The sequence below is a fragment of the Leptonychotes weddellii genome, chromosome 10 (genome assembly GCF_054177405.1).
Source record: "Leptonychotes weddellii isolate Sample4059 chromosome 10, ASM5417740v2, whole genome shotgun sequence".
Taxonomy (NCBI): Eukaryota; Metazoa; Chordata; class Mammalia; order Carnivora; family Phocidae; genus Leptonychotes; species Leptonychotes weddellii.
The window spans coordinates 20,393,937-20,413,874 of NC_138378.1; the positions used below are offsets into that span (position 1 = coordinate 20,393,937).

At 51.8% G+C, this 19,938-nt stretch overlaps 1 protein-coding gene across 25 annotated transcripts in view; it reads right to left on the reverse strand.

Moving 5' to 3' along the window:
• The window catches only part of EPB41L1 (erythrocyte membrane protein band 4.1 like 1), a 122,204-nt gene that overhangs the window by 42,578 nt on the left and 59,688 nt on the right, over positions 1–19,938 (reverse strand). For 24 of the 25 annotated variants that reach the window (XM_081832851.1, XM_081832864.1, XM_081832863.1 and 21 more), the window contains 6 exons: positions 12,411–12,604; positions 11,197–11,361; positions 8,899–9,003; positions 8,263–8,305; positions 4,694–4,769; positions 1,710–1,928 (listed from right to left, as the gene is read on the reverse strand). In XM_081832851.1, the coding sequence (XP_081688977.1) occupies positions 1,710–1,928; positions 4,694–4,769; positions 8,263–8,305; positions 8,899–9,003; positions 11,197–11,361; positions 12,411–12,590 (788 nt within the window). In that variant the 5' untranslated portion in view covers positions 12,591–12,604. The remainder of the gene's footprint in view (positions 1–1,709; positions 1,929–4,693; positions 4,770–8,262; positions 8,306–8,898; positions 9,004–11,196; positions 11,362–12,410; positions 12,605–19,938) is intronic. The other variant, XM_081832862.1, reaches the window with a different exon arrangement.

Consider the following 19,938-nt stretch of genomic DNA (forward strand, 5'->3'; position numbering starts at 1 on the left):
ATCAAGTTCCTTCTTTGTTTCGGCTGCCGGGGAACCGTACATCTTCCATTTAAGCCACAGCAAACATTTAGTGAGCATGATGTGCTGGTCACAGTTCCAAACCCTTCACGGGCATGAACTCACCGAATCCTCATAACAGTGAGGTCGGTGTAAGGTCGGTGTCCTCATTATTCCCACTTTATAGAGAAACCAGCATGGAGAGGCTGAATGACTCGTCTCAGGCCACACAACTATTCAGGAGCAGAGTCGGGACTTGAATCCAGACAACGTGGCTCCAGAGTATGTGCTCCTTCCCAACCTCTTCCCTTACATCTGTGTCATATCCCCTGGGCCTCGGGGTCCTCTGCTCTGTCTGCCTCCATGAGCGGCCGCGGGAGATGCCTGGACACTAGGTGTCCATGTGCTTTCAGTGTCAAAAGAGCTGTAAAAGCTAAAGGGATGGCCATTGCCTTTCTCCACCCATATACGAGCTTCTTTCTCTGAGTTATTAGGACTCTTGCAAATCCCTCCCACATCTTGCTACCTATGGCAGGGATGGCATACAGACGGCAGGTGGGCCATCCCTCCCTATTCCTGAGCCCCGGCCGACAGTGCTAACCAGCCGAATGGTTTCAATGTCCTGCTCAACGCAGAACGACAACAGCCGCTGCTAACCAGTCAGAGTTGGTGTGCAGAGTCTCTGAGGGACACACTTGCCCCTGGGGACCTAGCCTTCTGTCACACCCCAGCAGGTTCTCTTCCCCCTGTACACGATCCCTCCACATCTGGCCCTCAGCTTCCTCCCCAGACCCAACCCCCCTCAGGCCTCCCATCCTCATTAGCGATCAGATAACTTCACCATACCCACCCCCTCACATGCACACACTTCACAGCTTGTGACGCGCTTCACATCATTGGTCACGTTGGGTGCCCATAACGACCCTGGACTCAGAGCCCAAAGCACTTCCCACTTGAAGGGATCCTAGAGACCATTTAGTTCCAGGGGAACCCCCCACCCCCACCCAGGGATGGTACCAACCTCACAGTGGCATTTGGGAATGGGGGAGGGGGCATTTTGGTTATTACGATGACTGAGAGGGTGTTAGGGGCATTTAATGCCTGGAGCCCGGGGATGCCAGACATCCCGCACAATGAATTCTCCTGCCCCAAATACCAACAGCTGAGACAGACAGATCATCTAAATCCGACCACGTGCAAGTGAAAAATGGGGCTGATAAGTTAAATAGTCAGCGCTATGATGACCCATCAGGTTAGTTATCTTCTAACTCCGAGAATAAGGCGCTTTCTGTTGCACAATCAACTATTCAACCCCCAAGATCACAGAGCAACAATAAATACGTGGTGTCTCTGTACTATGTGCCATGTAGCCCCTAACAGTGCCAAGGCAGGTTCTATTAGCTCCTACACTGAACAGATGAGGAACTGAAATGACCCGCCCAGATCCCCTGGTTAGAAAGTGGCAGAGCCAAGAATGTGAACCCAGGCAGTCCGGCTGCAGAGGGCAAACTTTTGAGTTTTACACCAAGCCCGAGACAGCTAGTGACTACCATTCCCATTTGATAGAGACCCAGTGGGCTGAGATGACTGGCTCTTAGATGCACCTCTGGTCCGGTCAGGGCCAGAGTCAGGTGGGGGACTTACAGCCCAGCACCTGGGGCCCTAGTCGACGGCTGAGAAGCCAGCGGAGGCCCTGGGCAGAGGCCCCTCACCTGTATGTCTTGTGCAGTTCCATGATCCTCTCCTCCAGTTCCCGGGTCTGGTTGGGGGCGAAGCGGAGCTCGCTGACATAGTTGCCTACGTGCTCCTCGGCGTCGTAGTCGCCCAGCTCCGCCTGCACGGCGTAGGAACCCAGCAGGGCATGTGTGACGAAGGAGCATGGCAGCCGGCCCGTGATGATGTCCGCCCTCAGCTGCAGGCACAGATAGTATCTGGAGAGAGGGGAGAGTGGCCATGGGCACGGGCCCCACTCCCTCCCTAGATGCCCCCAGCACCGCTGCCCACCCATCCATCAGAACCAAACCACCAACACTCAGCTCAGTAGACTAGGAACGTTCCTGACACTGTCATTTCAGGTGTCGATGATTTGGGTGTGTCCAAAAGACGGTTTTGTCCCATTCCACGTGCCTTTCAGCATTTTGTTAATTTCTAACTTTGAGGGATTTTTCCTACTGTGGGAACATTTGAAATTTCTAACTCATTTTCAAGCTAAGTAGGACTACTTTGCTGGTTAGCCATTTTTTTTAATGTCATGTATTTTTAATCATACAATTAACTATATTCTTATTGTGGAACAAATGCAAACGTTATTTAGAGGTGATTCTAAATTTCCTCTCAACGTCCATTCTCAGCCCGAGTCTCCTCTCCTAGAGGTCACCCCTATTATCCAGGTGGTGTTTTGACCTTTTTTCCCCCATGGTACAGAAATGCACGTGTTTTGATTCGTGGGTGTTTTTAACATGTACACAGGATCAAATGGCACATCTTACTCTCCAGCTTGCTTTTTCATGCACCTAGTGCCCTTCCATATCAGCACAAACAACTTGACCTCATTCATTTTAACTTCTGCACCACATTCTACAGTGAGGACAAACCTGGTCACCAATGTTTTCTCAAAACCTTTTAATTTTGCCTCCAGCTCTAAGTGAATTGTCTAAAAACAAATTGCTTTAAAAGAAACATCTCCAGGGGAGCCTGGGTGGCTCAGTCGTTAAGCGTCTGCCTTCGGCTCAGGTCATGATCCCAGGGTCCTGGGATCGAGCCCCGCGTCGGGCTCCCTGCTCGGCAGGAAGCCTGCTTCTCCCTCTCCCACTCCCCCTGCTTGTGTTCCCTCTCTCGCTGTGTCTCTCTCTGTCAAATAAATAGATAAAATCTTAAAAAAAAAAAAAAAAGAAAGAAACATCTCCAACCACAAGGATATTATTTTTTATAACTTTATGCACACTTGGATTTTATAATTTTTAGATCCATTTTAAACCATTTTTTAATTGCTTTTTCGGTTACTGCATTAAAAAAAAAAAGTTTCAGTTCATCCTCAGCCAGTGATGCCTCCCTGCCCATTTTGCCATGTTTCACCATTGCTTCCAATTGCCTATTTCTTTTCCTTTTAAGTGCTTTTTACTCAGTATAATTTTTAGTACTCCATGACATGAAGCTTTGGCAAAAAGTACGTGCGGCCTCAGTGCGTGAGCTGCTCAGGGCGAAGGCGTAGGCTCAGAATCAGTGCGGCTCAAACATCATGGGCACCAAGGGTGGGCTTAAGGGCATCTTGTTCAAGTCTAAAAATTCGAAAATCACTGCCAAACACCCTGACCAATATTTCATTTCAATCAATTTGTCATTCTGACCAGTTTATTTGGGGCCTGGATATTTTCGACTAAATCAGCTGCTACTACCACCCCCTTCCCTGAGGTCATCCATGCTAAGCAGGGCTGATTTCCCTCCTGTGTCCCTAGAAGCCCAATGCCCAGGGTCTAGCACAAAGAGGAAAGATACCAGTGGGTAAGACCAGAGGGATGGGGATTAAGCCGGTCTACAGCTCTCAGCCCTCCTGGAAAGGAAGTTGAGACCCTGTTGCTGAATCTTGGATCCAAGATGACCCTAGGGGTTAGAGCAGGGCTAATGAGGCCAAGGCTTCAGGTCTGATCTATCCCATGGACATCTGTATTATCCCCCAAGGCCAGAGTCGGCATCGTGACTGCGGCCCGTTGCGTGGTAAACAGGCAGCCAACATTCAGGAGGGACCCAACAGGAGAGAGAGAGGCTGGCTTAGGAGCCCTTCCCCTGCTGCAGGAATAACTCCAAGCCCACATCTTACTGTTGGTGGCATGTAGGGCCCCGCACATGGATGACACAGCCCCCGGATATCATGAAGTGAGACTCTCTCTTTGGAAGGGGCTTAGATAAAGAGAAGGGCCTCTCCCTGTTCTGATTCCAGAGGCAGGATGAGCCCCACAGAAGTTCTCATTCTCGAGAATGCTTTGCACCCCTTCCACCCTTCAAGCCACGTTATTTACTGGCCCTGAGGCACAATGAGACTGTACACACAATCCATGTTCATCCCAGCAGCCCAGGCTTGCCTCCATGGGGGGCCAGGGGGTTACGGTCTAATTTGACCCTTACATGCCTGTCAGGTACCCAGGGCAGCATGTGGGACCAAATTCCTCCCTGCAAAGGCGTCTGCGCTCTACTCCCTCCTTATCCCCTAAGTAAAATGGTGCTCCGCTCAGAACGTGACGTGTTTGGCTTGTCCCAACCAGAGATGGCCTCCACCATGTTCTTAAAAAGTCTGAATTAGTTGCCCATATTTAAAAATTGTGGATTTTACTGTCAAATCTCTCACTTCACTTCAACAAGGGGCCCAGTTCCCACATAGCAGGGATGGCTGGAGCCGAACGGCAATTGTTTGAGGTGGCGCGTGTCCTCTTGAATTTCAATTCCAATCAATGAAATGGGTCCCGATGCTGCCTGGGAAGCCTCCCCTCTCCGAAGGGGAGGGTCAGCTGTCACTGACCGCTGTGTTTGCGCCACCTCCTCTTGCGCTGAGTCAGCTTCCTTTGTCGATGCTGTCTGCCTGGCCTCGCTGGGCATCTGAGTTTGCAACTGTCCTCACGTACTGCCCCGTGCCTACCAGGCCCAGGTGTCCTCATTCCTAGTCACATGGCCAGCACGCCCACGCCCCCTCCACAGCCCTCACCTTGTGATGTCTTCTGTCAGCTGGGCAGGGTCAGGGGGGTAGAACTTGACTGTGAAGGCAAAATTCCAAGGGCTGCCTGAGAGGAGTAAATAGGGGAACAATCAGAGAGGCCCCATCACCCCAGTGGGTGGCCCAGATGCACCATCCCATGGGCAATTCCTCAGGGTTTTCTCGTATCTATAATTCCAGGACAATCCAGTCAGGAAGCCTGAAATAATATTCCCACTTGAAAGATGAGGAGACTGTGAAAGTTGAAAGACTTGTGACATAGCAACAGGAAGGAAGGTGGAAAGAAAGAAAAACAGTGGTGCATGCCAGGCCTACTCGTCATCACGAACATCACTTCAGTAAACCTTGCAACAACCCTATGAGTAAGTCTGATGATCATCCCCATTTTGCAAATGAGGACGCTGAGGCCCAGGCCATAAAGTGGCCAGACCAAGATCACTCAGCTAGGAAGCAGCAATGCTGGGGTTCAGACCCCAGCCTCCTGGCTCCAGAGCTCGTGCTCCCTCCTCCACACCAAAGTCTATGCCACGGGATGTTCATAGGAAGAAAACAAGTCACATTCAGTGGGTTCCCTGGGGTCCCTGGGTGACTCAGTCAGCTGAGTGTCTGGCTCTTGGTTTCAGCTCAGGTCATGATTTCAGGGCCCTGGGATTGAGCCCCACGTCAGACTCCATGCTCAGTGGGGAATCTGCTTGAGATTCTCTCTCTCCCTCTCTCCCTGCCTCTCCCCCCTCTAAAATAAACAAATCTGAAAATAAATAAATATAAATAAATAAATAAATAAATAAATAAATAAATAAATAAATGGGTTCCCTAACTTTGTACTTCTCGAAGCCCCCACCGTGCCATTGCAAACTGCAGCCCTCTAAAGGGGACATGCAAATAGTCAGGGGTTTCCCAAACTTATTTGACCTGCTGTGTCCATTTCTCATGGGGCATCCTGCCAGATTATGGTTCCTAGGAACACCCTTGGTAAGACTCTGCCCTATGTGGGGTCGGCTCCATCTCAGATGGCAGAATGGGGTTATAAGCAAGACCTAAAAGGCAAATGTAATGAGTGGAAAGTAGCAAAGGGTATTTCACAGGGATAAATGTTTACCTCACCCTGAGATACAAACAATCAAGGGTACACACGTAGGTACAGAGAGAAATAAAGGTTGGGGCTTTAGCTGGAAACGAGCTCCGCAAGCCAAGAGAAGGGATGACCACATGAGAGAGAGGAGGCCTTGGGGAAAGGCTGCAATCTAGAACAATGGGCAGACCACCCCTGGGGCTCTGCAAGGCCCAGCCAGGGCAGGACCATGGTCACCAAGGGCTGGAGGCCATGCGGTCACTACCGTCCTTGTCCCTATGGTCATCACCACCTTCCCCATACAGCTGTAGCATCTCTAGCACTTACTAGGTGCTGGTCATTTCACTTGCTAGGAACTTTATGTGCACACGGAGGAGTCTGATCTTCATGATGATCCTGAGGTAAACCTTTCCTTTTATAGATGAAGATTCGGAGGGGGTAAGTCACCCTCCTGGGATCGCTGAGCTAGTCAGCGGTGGAGAATGGGGATGTAACCTCTGGTCATCTGACCCCAGAACCCGGGCTCCTGACCACAGCTGACTCCTTGGAAAAGGCAGCCTCAAGGAGAACAATCCTTGTCTCAGGAGTAGTAGCAGCAGTAATAATAATAGTAATAGATAATATGTACCGGGCGCTGCTATGTGTAGGCACCATTCTAGGTGCTGTACACAGAACAGCTCACTTAGCCTGCACAACCACCCTAAAGGTAAGTAGTCTTGGAGTCCGGATTCAAATCCAGGCAGTCTGGCTCCCGTGACTGTCTTTCAACCATCACACCAGACTACCTCAGGAAAGCACCTACTATGTGCCTGGTGCTGTCCACACATAACTGGCAGCCTCGCCTTGTGAGGCATGGATCACTAATCTACTTGCCAACGAGAAGCAGGAGCCCAGAGAGGTGCCCCCAGTGCCCTCGTGATGGGCACCGAGATTTGGGAGAAAACAGACCCAGCTCTGAAGCCCAGGGCACAGGGTGGCGCCTCCTTCAGGAGGCTGAGGGGCTGTCACAAAGAAAGGAGCAAACAGTGGTGGGGTGGCCGGCTGGCTCAGTCAGTGAAACATGTGACTCTGGATCTCGGGGCTGTGGGTTTGAGCCCCACGCTGGGTGTAGAGATTACTTAAAAATAAAATCTTAAAAAAAAAAATTGTTCCATAGGGCCCCAGAAGGCAGAACAAAGATGAATGGGTAGAAGTCCCAGGGGTAGGGACGGAGACTGTGGCTCTGCTGAAGGGGGCAGGCCTGCTCCTCCGTGAGTGGAGGTGGCCACAAGCAGCAACCATTCCCCGCGCCCGGGCTGTGCTGGCCGGGGCCGCAGAGATAGGGGACCAACTCCCTGCTCTGGGGAAAGATGCTGAGCTCTAAGGATTCTGCTGTCTGCTTCTCCTTCCCAAGTTCCCAGTCCTCCTCAACTGCACACTCAGCTGTCTGTATGTGTTCCAATTCTTTCAGGCATGAGAGGCGGGCCTCCCAGCTGGGCCGTGACTCCTAGGGACAGCCCGAAGCCCAGGCCTAGGACCCTGTCAGGCCCAGAGGAGCGGGCTCTGTCTGTGTGCCTGCCTCTTTGTCTTCAACTGACAGGAGCCTCCAGGAAGAATCCCTCCAGCCCCTCCCGGAGAGTCAGCTAGCATCCCTGGGCCCAGCTGCCTGTTGTCATGGCAACAGGCTCTGCTTTCCAGCCCTGGGGACCAGGGAGTCCAAGCACAGCCAAGGGGGAGGGGCTCCCAGTGGAGGCATGTCTGCTTCTAGGCTCCAGGTCTCCACCCACTATATGCCCCCTGGCTCAGGCCACCTACCTCCCCCCTTCTGCCATTAGAAGGCTGCTCCACCCCTCGCAATATGCCTTTCCTCTCTGGGCCAGAAAGGACAGGTTGTCTCTTCACTCCAGGCCTTGAAAAGAGAGCAGGATGGTGTTGGGAGGCCAAGGCTAAAGATCTGGCTTGGCCAACAGTTCACTCTGTGACTTTAGGTAAGCAACCGCCTCTCTCTGGGCCTACAGTCACCCCATTGTTAAATAGAGAAGATGACTCAGACCAGCACAGGCCTTGCTTTTCCCTAACATGTTACCTCCTATCCGTGGGCAGTGGTCTGCAGCGCTGTACGGAAGAGGATTCTGAGCTGAGTCAAGGGTCACCGATCACAGAAGTCTACACCCATTGGACTGGAAGGAGGCTGTCTGCAGGCCATCAATATGTCCCCTTGTCCTAGATGATTCTGCAGGTCCCTTCTAGAGCTGCCATCCTGAATGCATCTATGATTCCTCCGCTAACCTGCTATGTGACTCTAGATGGTCATTTCTCTTGTCCCTCCTTCAGGTTTTCATTTAGAAGACAATGCCCTGCCTTCCCCCAGATCTGCTGTGCAGAGCAAGTGAACTCATGGGTCCGAATGCACTTCCCAAGGAAGAGGGAAGAGCATAACTGGGGCTCCTGCAGCCTGGAGCCCCCACCCTCCCTTCCACAACATTCCCAACCACAACAGGCCACTCACTCCGGATCTGCTTCTTGATTTCCTTGGAGGGGTCCAGCCAGTTCTGAAAGAGAAGACAGGGTTCTTTAGAGGGAAGATGGAGGAGAGGGCCAGATAGGGCTATGAGACAGAGACATCCCGAAAGAGCCTGTCAACAGCCCCTGGCGGGGAACACCCTTCTCAGGCTGAGCTGTCCAGGCCCTTTGGAGCTGGGAGGGGAGGGACCGAGGCCAGGATTCCCCACAGGGTTTGGGCCCCTGGGCCTGGGGCTGGCACCGCCCTGAGGCAGCTGGGTGGGCAGCTGCAGTGGGACCAGTGGGAAGGAGGAAACCCAGACAGGGTTCTCCCGAGGGGTGGAAAAGAGGCGCTGCAGTAAGTGTCTCAGTTCCCCCAGGAAGCCAGGCTGTGGCTCTCCAGTCACCCATCTGGGGGGTGACTGGCAGGTCGCCAAGAAAGGTCTAGGTGGGAGGGGTAGAGACAGAGAACTGAGACAGATAGGGCTGGCTGAACCTTGGCTATGTGCAAACAGAAGGTGCCTAATGAGGATCTGAGGACCGACGGAAGGCGTGGGATGCAGTCAGGACTAGGGGGGCCTAAGACAAGAGGTCTCCCCGACAGCAGGCCTCCCCTGCCAACCCTGCCCACCACCACAGATACCTTCTGGCTGTCGGCGTCACAGAAGGTCAGGCCGAAGTAGTCCTTCTCCAGGAGGTTGAGGTGCTCACAGACCAGGTCAAACAGCACCTGGCCCCGGCCGTGTTTCTGAAGAGGGGAGCAGAGAGGCTGTAAGGCTGGGACACACCCCGGGGGGGCTCCACTGGGACCACCTGAAACCCCCAAGAGTCTCTGGGCGTCTAAAGAGGATCTCAGCCCTCCTGCCACCCACCTCGCCCTGCTCTCCGAGCCCCACCAGGTCCTAGGTGACACTGATGCCCAGCTCACCAGCTGCCTTCTGCCAAGCCCTGCTGGGGTCCTCCTAGACCTTAAACCTACTTTGGGGAGGAGGGGTGGGGGGTGACCGATTCCCCTTCCTTCACAGAGATTAAGAGAAGGAGGTTAACTTTGACCCAGGAAGCAGAAAACCAAAAGTCTAAGCTTGAGTGTAAGAGGGAGAGAAAAGCCACCTGAAAGATGAGGGACGTGGGCAGGGGACAAGGGAAGGGCTCAGGACTCAGGGTCACAGTGTGACTCTCCTTCCCTGGCCCTCCCCTTACACGAAGTCTGAGTGAAATCCAGGGCAGCCCAGCCTGGAGTGCCACCTCCTGCCTGGGCAGCAAGTAAGGTTTTTATAGGGGCTCCTGGGGCCTAGATGAGCCTCAGCTGGAAGCAACATTACAGCCACCTTTTCCCACCACTCCCAGACAACCAGGCTCAGTACCTCTCTGAACCACCATGTGGGCCTGAGGATTCGGAAGGACAAAGCCCAGAACCTGGCTGGGTACTCCAAACCCACAGGTGTGAAGATGAGCACCAATAAGGGGACCACAGGCTGGGGGAACGTGAAGCAGTCACTGTCCAAAGAGGGTGGGACTCCAGAGAGAGGGTGAGGTTCCTGCAAGGTCTGGCTCGGTCACCAGGCACTAGGACCAGGCCTAACTGTGGAGAGCAGCTTTGGGAAGCCAAGGGATTCCTGAGGCTGGAAGAGTCCTTCAGAGAGAATGGACCTGGCCTCAGCCAAACCCTCTACGCTCTCCTGAGGCAAGCTGCAACAGCATCTTGGGGCTGGTGTGGGTAGGAGAGAACAGATATCCCTTCCTTTTGCCTAGGAGTAGGCAAGATGTTCACCTTGAAATCCTTCTATAGAAGAAACAGACATTGAAAAAACAAAAACAGGGCGCCTGGGTGGCTCAGTTGGTTAAGCGACTGCCTTCGGCTCAGGTCATGATCCTGGAGTCCCTGGATCGAGTCCCGCATCGGGCTCCCTGCTCGTCAGGGAGTCTGCTTCTCCCTCTGACCCTCCCCCCTCTCATGTGCTTGCTCTCTCTCATTCTCTCTCTCTCAAATAAATAAATAAATAAAATAAAATAAAATAAAATCAAAAAAACAAAAACAAAACCAACCCAACTCTGCAGAGAAGAGGGGCCCAACCTGCCAGGGCCCAGAAATAAGTCATATCCCTTAAGACCGGGGTGGCAGGGGTTGGGGTGGGGCAGGGGCACCAGGGAGAGAGAGAGGTGGTTCCTATAACTCTTAGGGAAGGCCACCCTCTGGACCCTTCCATACACATGGAGAGGGCCAGGAATGGTGCCCAGACCGGGATGGACCCTCCAAGGGGATGAGTGAGAGCTCAGAATTAGGGTGGGAGTCCTAGCCTATATAGGAAAGGGAGACAGCAAATGTGGGGCCGGGGGGGCTGACCCCAGACAGGAGGTGTCTGCCCCTGCTATCCATGGTGGAACAGGATCATGCCACAGGATCTCTATGTGGCCCAGGTGACGGAGTCCTTCCTCTCTATGCCTGGGGGGGGGACACCCATACCATGAAACCCTTAAGTGACCAGTTTGTCCTGCTGACCTGGACAGGGGCATTCCCTTCACAAGGGAAGACCCCTCTCTCCGCCCAATAAAAACATAAAAACAATTCTAGTTGAAACACCAGCGTCTGCTAGGTGAGACTGAAGAGCCCAGTCCGTAAGGCCTACCAGGCTAGAGATCAGCCCTGGGACGGTGACTCCTTGCCAAGGTACAGCCCCCCCTGAGAAACCTTTTCCTGGCGCCAACCCTGCGCCTCGTCTAATTCCATTTGCAATCATAACAGCCCTCTCCAGGCCTCAGTGCCACCATCTGTACAAAGGAGGGCCGCCAGGTCATCTCTCCAGGATGCCGCAGTCGGTCCAGGCCTCCATGAAGAATGGACGCTCTCTGGCTTGGCCCAGGCTGAGCGCACACAGAAGCCTGCCCTGGCTCTGGGGCCAGTCGGCTGGGGACCGGGTCTGTGGTGGGGGGTGCTCCCTACCTCCACCTCACACTCGTACTCAGAGGCATCGAGCAGAGTGACTCGGCAGATGGCACTCTTGTACTTCTTGGCAATCTTCTGGGGTGATTTCTGGGCTCTGCTGGGCGTGGTCCTCTCTGACAGGCCATCAGCCTCCCCATACCCCTTCTCCTCCATGTCTAGGCTCTGTAGGTCCAACAGGGGGAAAAGTCTGGTCAGTGAACTTGAGACCACAGCCTTTCAAGCAAATGAAGACCCAGTAAGGATGCAGCAGCTGGGGCTAAGATGGTCTCCAAAATGAGAGCCACGGCCCTCCACGACCCCCAGGGTGACCGGCGTCTACGGTTGGTATATACAGGAGGAGAACCAGAGCTTCTGTGTGCAACAGGGTGGGCTCATGGAAGGGGCCACTTCTTCAGGGGGACAGCCTCGGCAGGCAGGAAGCATCCAGAGCTGCCCTAGCTCCCCAAAGTGGCGTGTGAGTTCTCAGAGCATCCATCTGGCCTCCCCCTTATCGGTCTGTCACTGGTCTAGCATGAGGCGGAGAGCTGGTGGACTGATCTAATGGAGGGAAGGGAGGTCAGAGCCCTGCCAGCTAGTCCTAACTGCCACCAGTGCCCTCAATGACCTTGGCCAAGTCCCCGCCCTCTCGGCCTGTCCTGAAGGAAGGGAGGTGTGAACTGGACAGCTAGATGATTCAGCAAGTCCCTTGTCCCTAATTTAGGGTGATGCATTTTGCTCTGGGGTCATACTGGGTTTGCCAGGCTAGAATGGGCAGGTTCAGGGGGTAGGAAAATAAGGTTGAAAGAACCAGGTTTTGGGAATCAGATCTAGATTTTATTTCCATCTGTCACTGGATAGCAATGTGACTTTGGGTAACTCACTTCATCTGCTGAGCTGCTATTTCCCCAAGTGTAAAATGGGGAAATTAATATCACTCTCATAGAGGCGGCTGGCTAGCTCAGTCAGCAGAGCACGTGACTCTTGATCTCAGGGTCGTGAGTTCAAGCCCCACGCTGGGCATTGCGCTAACTTAATTAAAATATAAATATATATATATCACTCTCCGTAGGTTTGGGAGAATTAAATATGAAAGTGACCACAATGCCCCCAGCACAGAGCTCGGCACGTAATGAGTCAGTAATAAATCTGTTTCTGGCTTCCCTCCCCACTAAGAACTGGCCCTGGATGATGGCTGGGCAGGGAGAGGGATGCCCATGCTCTCAGGCACACACCTGTCCAGCAGGCCGAGTGTCCTGCTGGGGCGGGTGCTTCTCATTGGAGTTGGCCTCCAGGTGGCCGCCGTGGCCTGCGGGGGTCACAGGGGTGGTCGCAGCGGCAGCTGCCTCGGGCTGCTGTGGGGCCTCCTCCTGAGCCTTCTTCACCTCAGAATCGGGGCCTGTCTCTGTTGTCATGGTGACCAGCACGCCTGCATTAGCATGAAGGAGAGCACATGACGGGGGGAGGGGGGGGGCAACGATGGTGTGACAGGACAGAGCAAAGGGGACAGGAACCACATGCGGAGAGAGACAGATGGACACAAATGGACAAAGAGCCACGGAGAGAGGAAGGAGGGAGGGAGGGAGGGACAGAGGAAGTGGGGGTGGGGAGAGAGCAGAAGTCAGGGGTTACTGGCAGCAGCCCAAGTCACAGACCCCCTCCCACTCTTGCGACCATAGAACTCTTCAGGGACTCCTCCAGTCTCTCGCCCAGTTCTGGAATGGGGACCCTCCTCGGGACAATGAGAGTCTCCCCAGGGAGCCCCACTCTGCACAAAGGAGCACAAAGGACAGTCAGTGGCCCCCTCGGGGCAGGCCCTCAGCTGGGCTGTCTCTCCAACCCCAGCACCAGGCACACAGTAGCCGCTCAATAAACTCTGGATAAACTGAACTCAACCAAAAGAGCCCTGGGCTCCGGGCCCTTCCAGCACTGACTCTGAGCAAGGCTCTTCATGCCCCAAGCCTGAACCGCTATCTTCACAGGGATGTTGACAGAATGGATCTACAGGGATAAGACAGGAGGGCACCATTAAAAACACGCAGAGCCCTGATGATGTAAGTCAGGACACCTGGACGCGGGCCCTGGGTCTGCCACACACAAGGCAGTCATTTCACCACACTAGGACTCACCCACAAAGCATGGGACTTAGAGAAATTATCTCTGGGACAGGCTACTCTTACCCTTTTCCCCTTGGAGCAGGAAATGAGATTTCAGAGAATCAGGGACCTAGTGCCCAGCCATTCTGTTGGCATAAGCAAAATGCAAGGAGAAGAAAGGAGAAAGAATGGCATGTCTCCATTTTTATATTTAAAAAAACAAAACAAAACCTCAGCAATACCTCTTTGTGTTTATACATCTGTAGTAAAAGATCTGAAAGGATACTGACCAAACTGTTCAGACAGCTTCATAACTGAGAAATGGATAGAGGAAAAAGAGGGCGTTCCATGGGGTGGGCAAAGAAAGGGAACTTCATTTTTTACTTTATATGCTTTGGAATTACTTCTATAATTCTAAATACACACAATCACAAATTGGGTTTTTTTTAAAGGGGGTGCAAAAGCACCTATTCCGGACCCCAGTCAGAGTGGATCCAAATAAATAAATAAATAAATAGATAAATAGATAGGTTTGGAGCTAAAACCAGAGGAACAGGGAAATGGGCAGGAACCCCCACCCTTGAGCCCACAGCCTCCCTCTAAATCCATTATATTAAATGAGAAAGATCCAGACTAGACCTGGCAGGTCCCTTCCCAACCCCATTCACCACGGGAGGCCTCCAGTGAGCAAACAGACAGACGGACACCAGCTCCACCTTGTGCTACGCACATGCTCCAAGCCCTTACCCCCCACTCCCCTGGTCTCCTTCAGTTTCTCTCCCAGCATTCCAGGCGGCACCAGCCCAGCCCCAAGTGAAGGGCACTGGCCAGCAAGCCAAGGACCCTGAGTGCCCCACTAGGCCACAAAAGAACTGCAGGCCCCTGAACAGGTCATACTTTGTAAGCCAGAGCTCGAGGCACAAATGAAAGGGTTTCTTGTTCCTGATGCTGCTATTAAGAAGTAAGATGAGGAGGAAGAGAAGGCCTTGGTCACACGGCCTCACCCCCAGAAATGCTTTCCACTCATGTCATTACCTCGGACTTTATGGTTTGACTTAAAGCCATAGTTAAATAAAGGCTCTCTGTCACTTCCGTGACCCCAGATGCCGACTCTGGGCCAGGACACGAAGCACCAGGAGCAGCTCCAGGGGAGCTCTCTGTCTCGTAGGGTCTGAGGGACACCTGTCTGCCTGGGTCTGCGTCTCTTCAAGGCCTGCACCTGAGGACATCAGCCATTATACTAGAGAAGGTCTATAAGAAGAACCCTTAAAATGAATGCCCACTTAATTTCACTTTAAAAAAATAAAAAAGGATCCACAGACTAATCTGTCGGTGTTCTGCTTCCCACCGCACTTTGCTGCCTCAAGCAAACTTGAACAGAACCAACTGGAAGGAGAAAGCACTCAGGTCCAGGCTGGAAGCCAAAGAGGCGGCCTGAGCCACCAAGGAACTCCACAGCTAGGGTCTGGTGATAGAAACGATGGCTCATCCTTTCTAGAGCGTTAAAAAGGATGACATAAAAGAAATACCTGAATGAAAAGCTCCATACACAACAGCTTGTACAGACTGACCCTACTTAACACATATGCACAGATACAGAATATTCAACAAAGTATTAATTGTAGTCGTTTCTAGATGGCATGAGTGCAGGTTATTTTTTCTTCTGTTTAACTGTCGTTCTCAATTTTTCCACTAGGAGATTTCTTGATTAAAAAAAATGAGAGGTTAAAAAATAAAATCTTCCAATGCACAGGGCTTGGTGTGACAGGATGAGGAGATAAAGTCTGATTAAACTTAAAATGTTTATGAATTTATTTTCTTAAAAGATTTATTTATTGGGCGCCTGGGTGGCTCAGTTGGTTAAGCAACTGCCTTCGGCTCAGGTCATGATCCTGGAGTCCTGGGATCGAGTCCCGCATCAGGCTCCCTGCTCGGCGGGGAGTCTGCTTCTCCCTCTGACCCTCCTCCCTCTCATGCTCTCTGTCTCTCATTCTCTCTGTCTCAAATAAATAAATAAAATCTTAAAAAAAAAAAAAAAGATTTATTTATTCACTGAGAGAGAGCAAGTGCATGCTAGAGTGAGCACGGGGGAGGGGCAGAGAGAGAGGGAGAATCTCTAGCAGACTCACTGCTGAGCTCAGAGCCTGACATGGGGCTCAATCTCATGACCCCGAGATCATGACCTGAGCCAAAATCAAGAGTTGCATGCCTAATTGACTGCGCCACCCAGGCACCCCAAAAAATTTTTATGAATTTAAAAGAAAAATAACATTATTATTATTATTATTATTTTAAACCTATGATGAGATCCTTCTTGATTTCACAAGTCCAGGGATAACAGTATGGTTTTCTCTCTAGGCCACCGAAAGCAAGCCAAGAACCTGGCCTTGGGTTCTGCCAGAGCCAGTCACATGGGCACAGTTCTGCCTGGGCCCAGGTCAGCAGAGACTGAGGGAGCCGCTGGGCAGCCTGGCCAGATGGGCGCTGCAGGGGCCCCAGGGGAAACACATGCTGGTTCCTTGGAGCTCACTGCAACATGGGAGGATAATGCTCACCCAGAAAATGGTTAAACACCCAGGCAGGATGTGATTTAGATTTGCTGATGTACGTTTTAGCCTCTAGAAGGTTCTGGGGAGTTGGTGATCAGGAGTACGACCTAGAGTACCCAAAGAAGGGCTTATAGGGTGGGGAGTGGGTGGGGGGGGTGGAGTCACTGAGTCACCGTGTGGGCAAATGTCCAGAGACGGGAACAAGTAGGCCCGTGCAGAGGACGGACAGGAGGCCCTGACATCCTGATACCTTAGAACAAGAAGCCTATAAAGGTGAGCTCCAAAGAGCCTGGCAGGTGGAGCAGGTTGGAGAAGGGGAGAAGTGAGTGAACTGGGGGTGGAGCAGACGGCCTTGCAAGAGTCACGTGTTACTCTGCTAGAAAGGGCAAGACTCCCATCATGGAGTGCTGCTGGGGGCCAGGCCCACGGTCAGGGACTAGACACACCGGCTTCTCGTGGACTCCTCACAGGGGCACCAGGGCGGGGGCGGGGCAGACCTAGGTCAGTCAGACCCAGACCCAAAGCCGAGCACCACCAGTGGCTCACTCTGTGACCGTGGGCAAGTGACTTCAATGCTCTGAACCTCAGTCACCTCATCTATAAAATGGAGATACTCCCCCCTCCTTCTGAGGGTGGTGGTAGAGAGTAGGAAAATAACCTAGAGAGAGCACTTAACATGGTATGTACCCAATAAAACAGCGCTGAGAGGGTCTATACTTAAAACAGTCCCGAGGAGCTGCAGCGGGGAGTGGTCTGAGAACCAGGAGTTCAGAAGCGCCAGCCCAGAACGGATGGAGAAGGATATGCGCCAAGCGCCAGAGCCCAGCAAGGCCAGACTGATGGCATGACCATATGAAAACCCAACGCACAGGATTCGGAGAGAGAAAGGTCAGCCGGAGAAGTGAATGCTGACGGTGCCCACAAGAGCGCTGTCAGCCCTGTCTGGCTGAGACCAGTCGAGAAGGCTGTCGGCATCTGATGCTCGTGAGCACGGCAAGCACCGGCTGGCTCCCCTGGCTCCCCTCTCCGGGGGCACCATGGCTGTCCATCTGGGTGGCCTGCTGCCAGAGAATGTCCTAAGCTGGGCGACGCAATATCCACTTGGCCTGACGTTGCACCAACTCATTAAACATGAATCAGCTGGTTTATAAATCAGGCCCTACAGCCAGGGTTAGCATGAATCAGCACCTCTGAATCCAGTACCTTGGCTTTGTTCTTTTTCTACATCCCCACAGCCACTGCCCATGTCCCAGCCACTGTCAAGCCATGCATGCCCACATGGCTGCCCGGCCTCCTTCGTGGATTCTCTGTGGCCGCCCAGGCCTCCTAGGGTTTATTCTCTTCAGAACTGCCACATGGATCTTTCCAAAAGTCCAACTGGATGCTCTCTTTATTTTTTGTAATTCAAGTATAGTTGACACACAATGCTACATTAGTTTCCATTACACAGCATAGTGAATGGACAAGTCTACACCTCACTATGAGCACCACCAGTGTAGCGACCATCGGTCACCATACGACACTATTCCAGGACCATCGGCTACATTCCCTATGCTGTCCATTTTCTCGGATGCCCTCCTTAAAACCTCCAATGACTTACCATCAAAATAAAACAAAAACTCCTTACCAAAGTTAAAGGTCCCTGCTTAGGGCCGTGGCATCAGCTCCCACCATCACTGTGAGCCTGTCTTTGCCCTAATGGTCCCTCCGTGTGGACAGTGGGCTTGTCCCCTCTCTCACCCTTCAGACCTTAATCCATGCACCCCTTGACCCCCTGTCTAAAGTGGGTCTTTCTTCTGGGGCGCCTGAGTGGCTCAGTCAGTTGAGCGTCCAGCTCTTGATTTTGGCTCAGGTCGTGATCTCAAGGTCATCACATTGAGCCCTGCACTGGGCTCCACGCTCAGCACAGAGGCTGCTTGAGATTCTCTCCCCCTTCTCCCTCTGCCCCTCCCCCTGCTCATGCGCTCTAAATAAATAAATAAATAAATAAACAAAATCTTTCAAAAAAATAAAAATAAATAAAATGGGTCTTTCCCCTTAATTTTTTTTGGTGACAGCATGCTGGGTTTTGGGTTTGGTTTGGTTTGGTTTTTGCCATTTTAACCATTTTTAAGTGTAACTATTCCATGATGTTAATTACATTCACAACCTTGTGCAACAATAGCCACCTTCTATTTCCAAAATGTTTCATTACCCCAAACAGAAACTCTGTACCCATTATGCAACCATGCTGGGTTTTTTTTTTTTTTTTCATAGTAACTATCACAAGTGAAACATTTCTTTTTACTTATTTATGTCTATTCCTCTGGAACAGAAATTCCATAAAGACCAAAAGTTATCCGTCTCATCTGCCATTATCCCCAGGACTTAGCGCAATTCTTGATAAATACCAACAAAGCTAACACTCGTAGAGTCTGCTATTTGCCCAGCACTGGTCTAAGCACTTTAGGTCGATTAACTCACTTAACTTTCACAATAACCTAGAATAGGTACTTTTATTATCTCTATTTTGTAAAAGAAGGAATTGGAGCACTGAGAAGTTAAGGAACTTGCCTGAGATCATACACTAGTTCATGACAGTGCCAGAATTCAAACCCAGGGGGTCTGGTGTCAGGAGGATGGGTAGATGGACAAATGGACAAACACATGCATGATGGGTGGATAAAACACCAACAAGACAAGTTTTAAGTCCACTCAGCTGGGGACAGAGACCTGGGCTGCATTCACCTTGGGAGCCTTTCTGGCTACCAGCCAACCAGTGTGTCCTGATGACATATCAGACCTTAAGCACTTGACTTTTCCATCCAAACTCCCGATATTATCACCCTTATTTTACTGATGAGACACACAAGCCAAAAGAGGCATGCTGTATGCCCAAGGTCATAAGGCTGTGCTAAGTGTCTCTGACTCCAAAGTCCATCCCGCTGCAGGGCATTTCAGCAGCCTGGGAAGGCTGGGGGGTGGGGGTGGGGGGTTGTATTTATTTGTCCAAGGGGTGAGGCTGGCTAAGGAAAAATTTCCCAAGAGTGAAAGGCAAATACACTAGGAAGAACTAAATTCAGAATGGGGACTATTGTGGGGCACTTGGATGGCTCACTCAGGCGTCTGACTCTGGATTTCAGCTCAGGTCAGGATCTCAGGGTTGTGAGGTTACGCCCCAGGTCAGGCTAAAGAATCAGGACCACCATGTCTTGCTTCAGTTCTGTCACCTCCTATCTGATGGGCCTCGGGCAAGTCACTTCCCCCTTCTGAGCATCGGCTTCCTCATCTGGCAAACAGGGATGAGAGCCCCTATCCTACCAGCTCAGAGCAGGGCCATGTAGATAAAGGACATTACAGAGAATGAAAGAACTCTGAGATACAAAAGTTGAAGTCATATATTTTAGGGAGACGCTTGTGTATACCAGAAGCATGTCTTCGCAAGCATGTGAACAGCAGTGGGACAACATGGGGGCACATACAGCCCTGTGTGTCCACGGTCATGATAATGACTCCCTAGCCAGTAAGTCTCTCTTCTAAATCTTGCACACTGGCAACTTTTACCCAGGCATTCTTGGGAATTCTGAACCAGGGAGGAACTAATGGAAGGAAGGAACAAAGAGAGAGAGAGAAATGGACAGGGTGTGGAAGACACCGAAACACTAACAGAATGCCAGGCAGCAAGTGAAACTCTTCTGTTTTGAATGATATTTTCAGTAATCACAGTTACCAAGAAAACTCTTCTTTCTTTCCCTGAAATCAGGAGGCACATCTCCCCCATCCCCTTCCAACCACATCTCCTGGGCTGTTAGTCTCCATTCGCACCTCCAGATTCACGCCCTGTTCAAAGAAGCGGGAGGCTGACCCCTGGACTGTCCCTTGGTCTGAGCTCCCTTGCCTGCTGACTTCTGGTTGGGTTTGGCCATTGGGAGGCACCGGTTCAAGGGTGGAAGGAGAGAGAAGTTGGGAAACGTCTTTCCAATTTCCCTCTCTGTGGTTCTGGGTGGCTGAGCCCCTCTGTGTCAGCTCCTTGCACAGACCCAGCTATCAGTGAGTTCTGGTAACACTGTTCCCTCCCTCTGCCAAAGGGAGGAAACAGCTTCTGTCAACTGTTATTTTGTGGGGTACTCCTGTGGGTT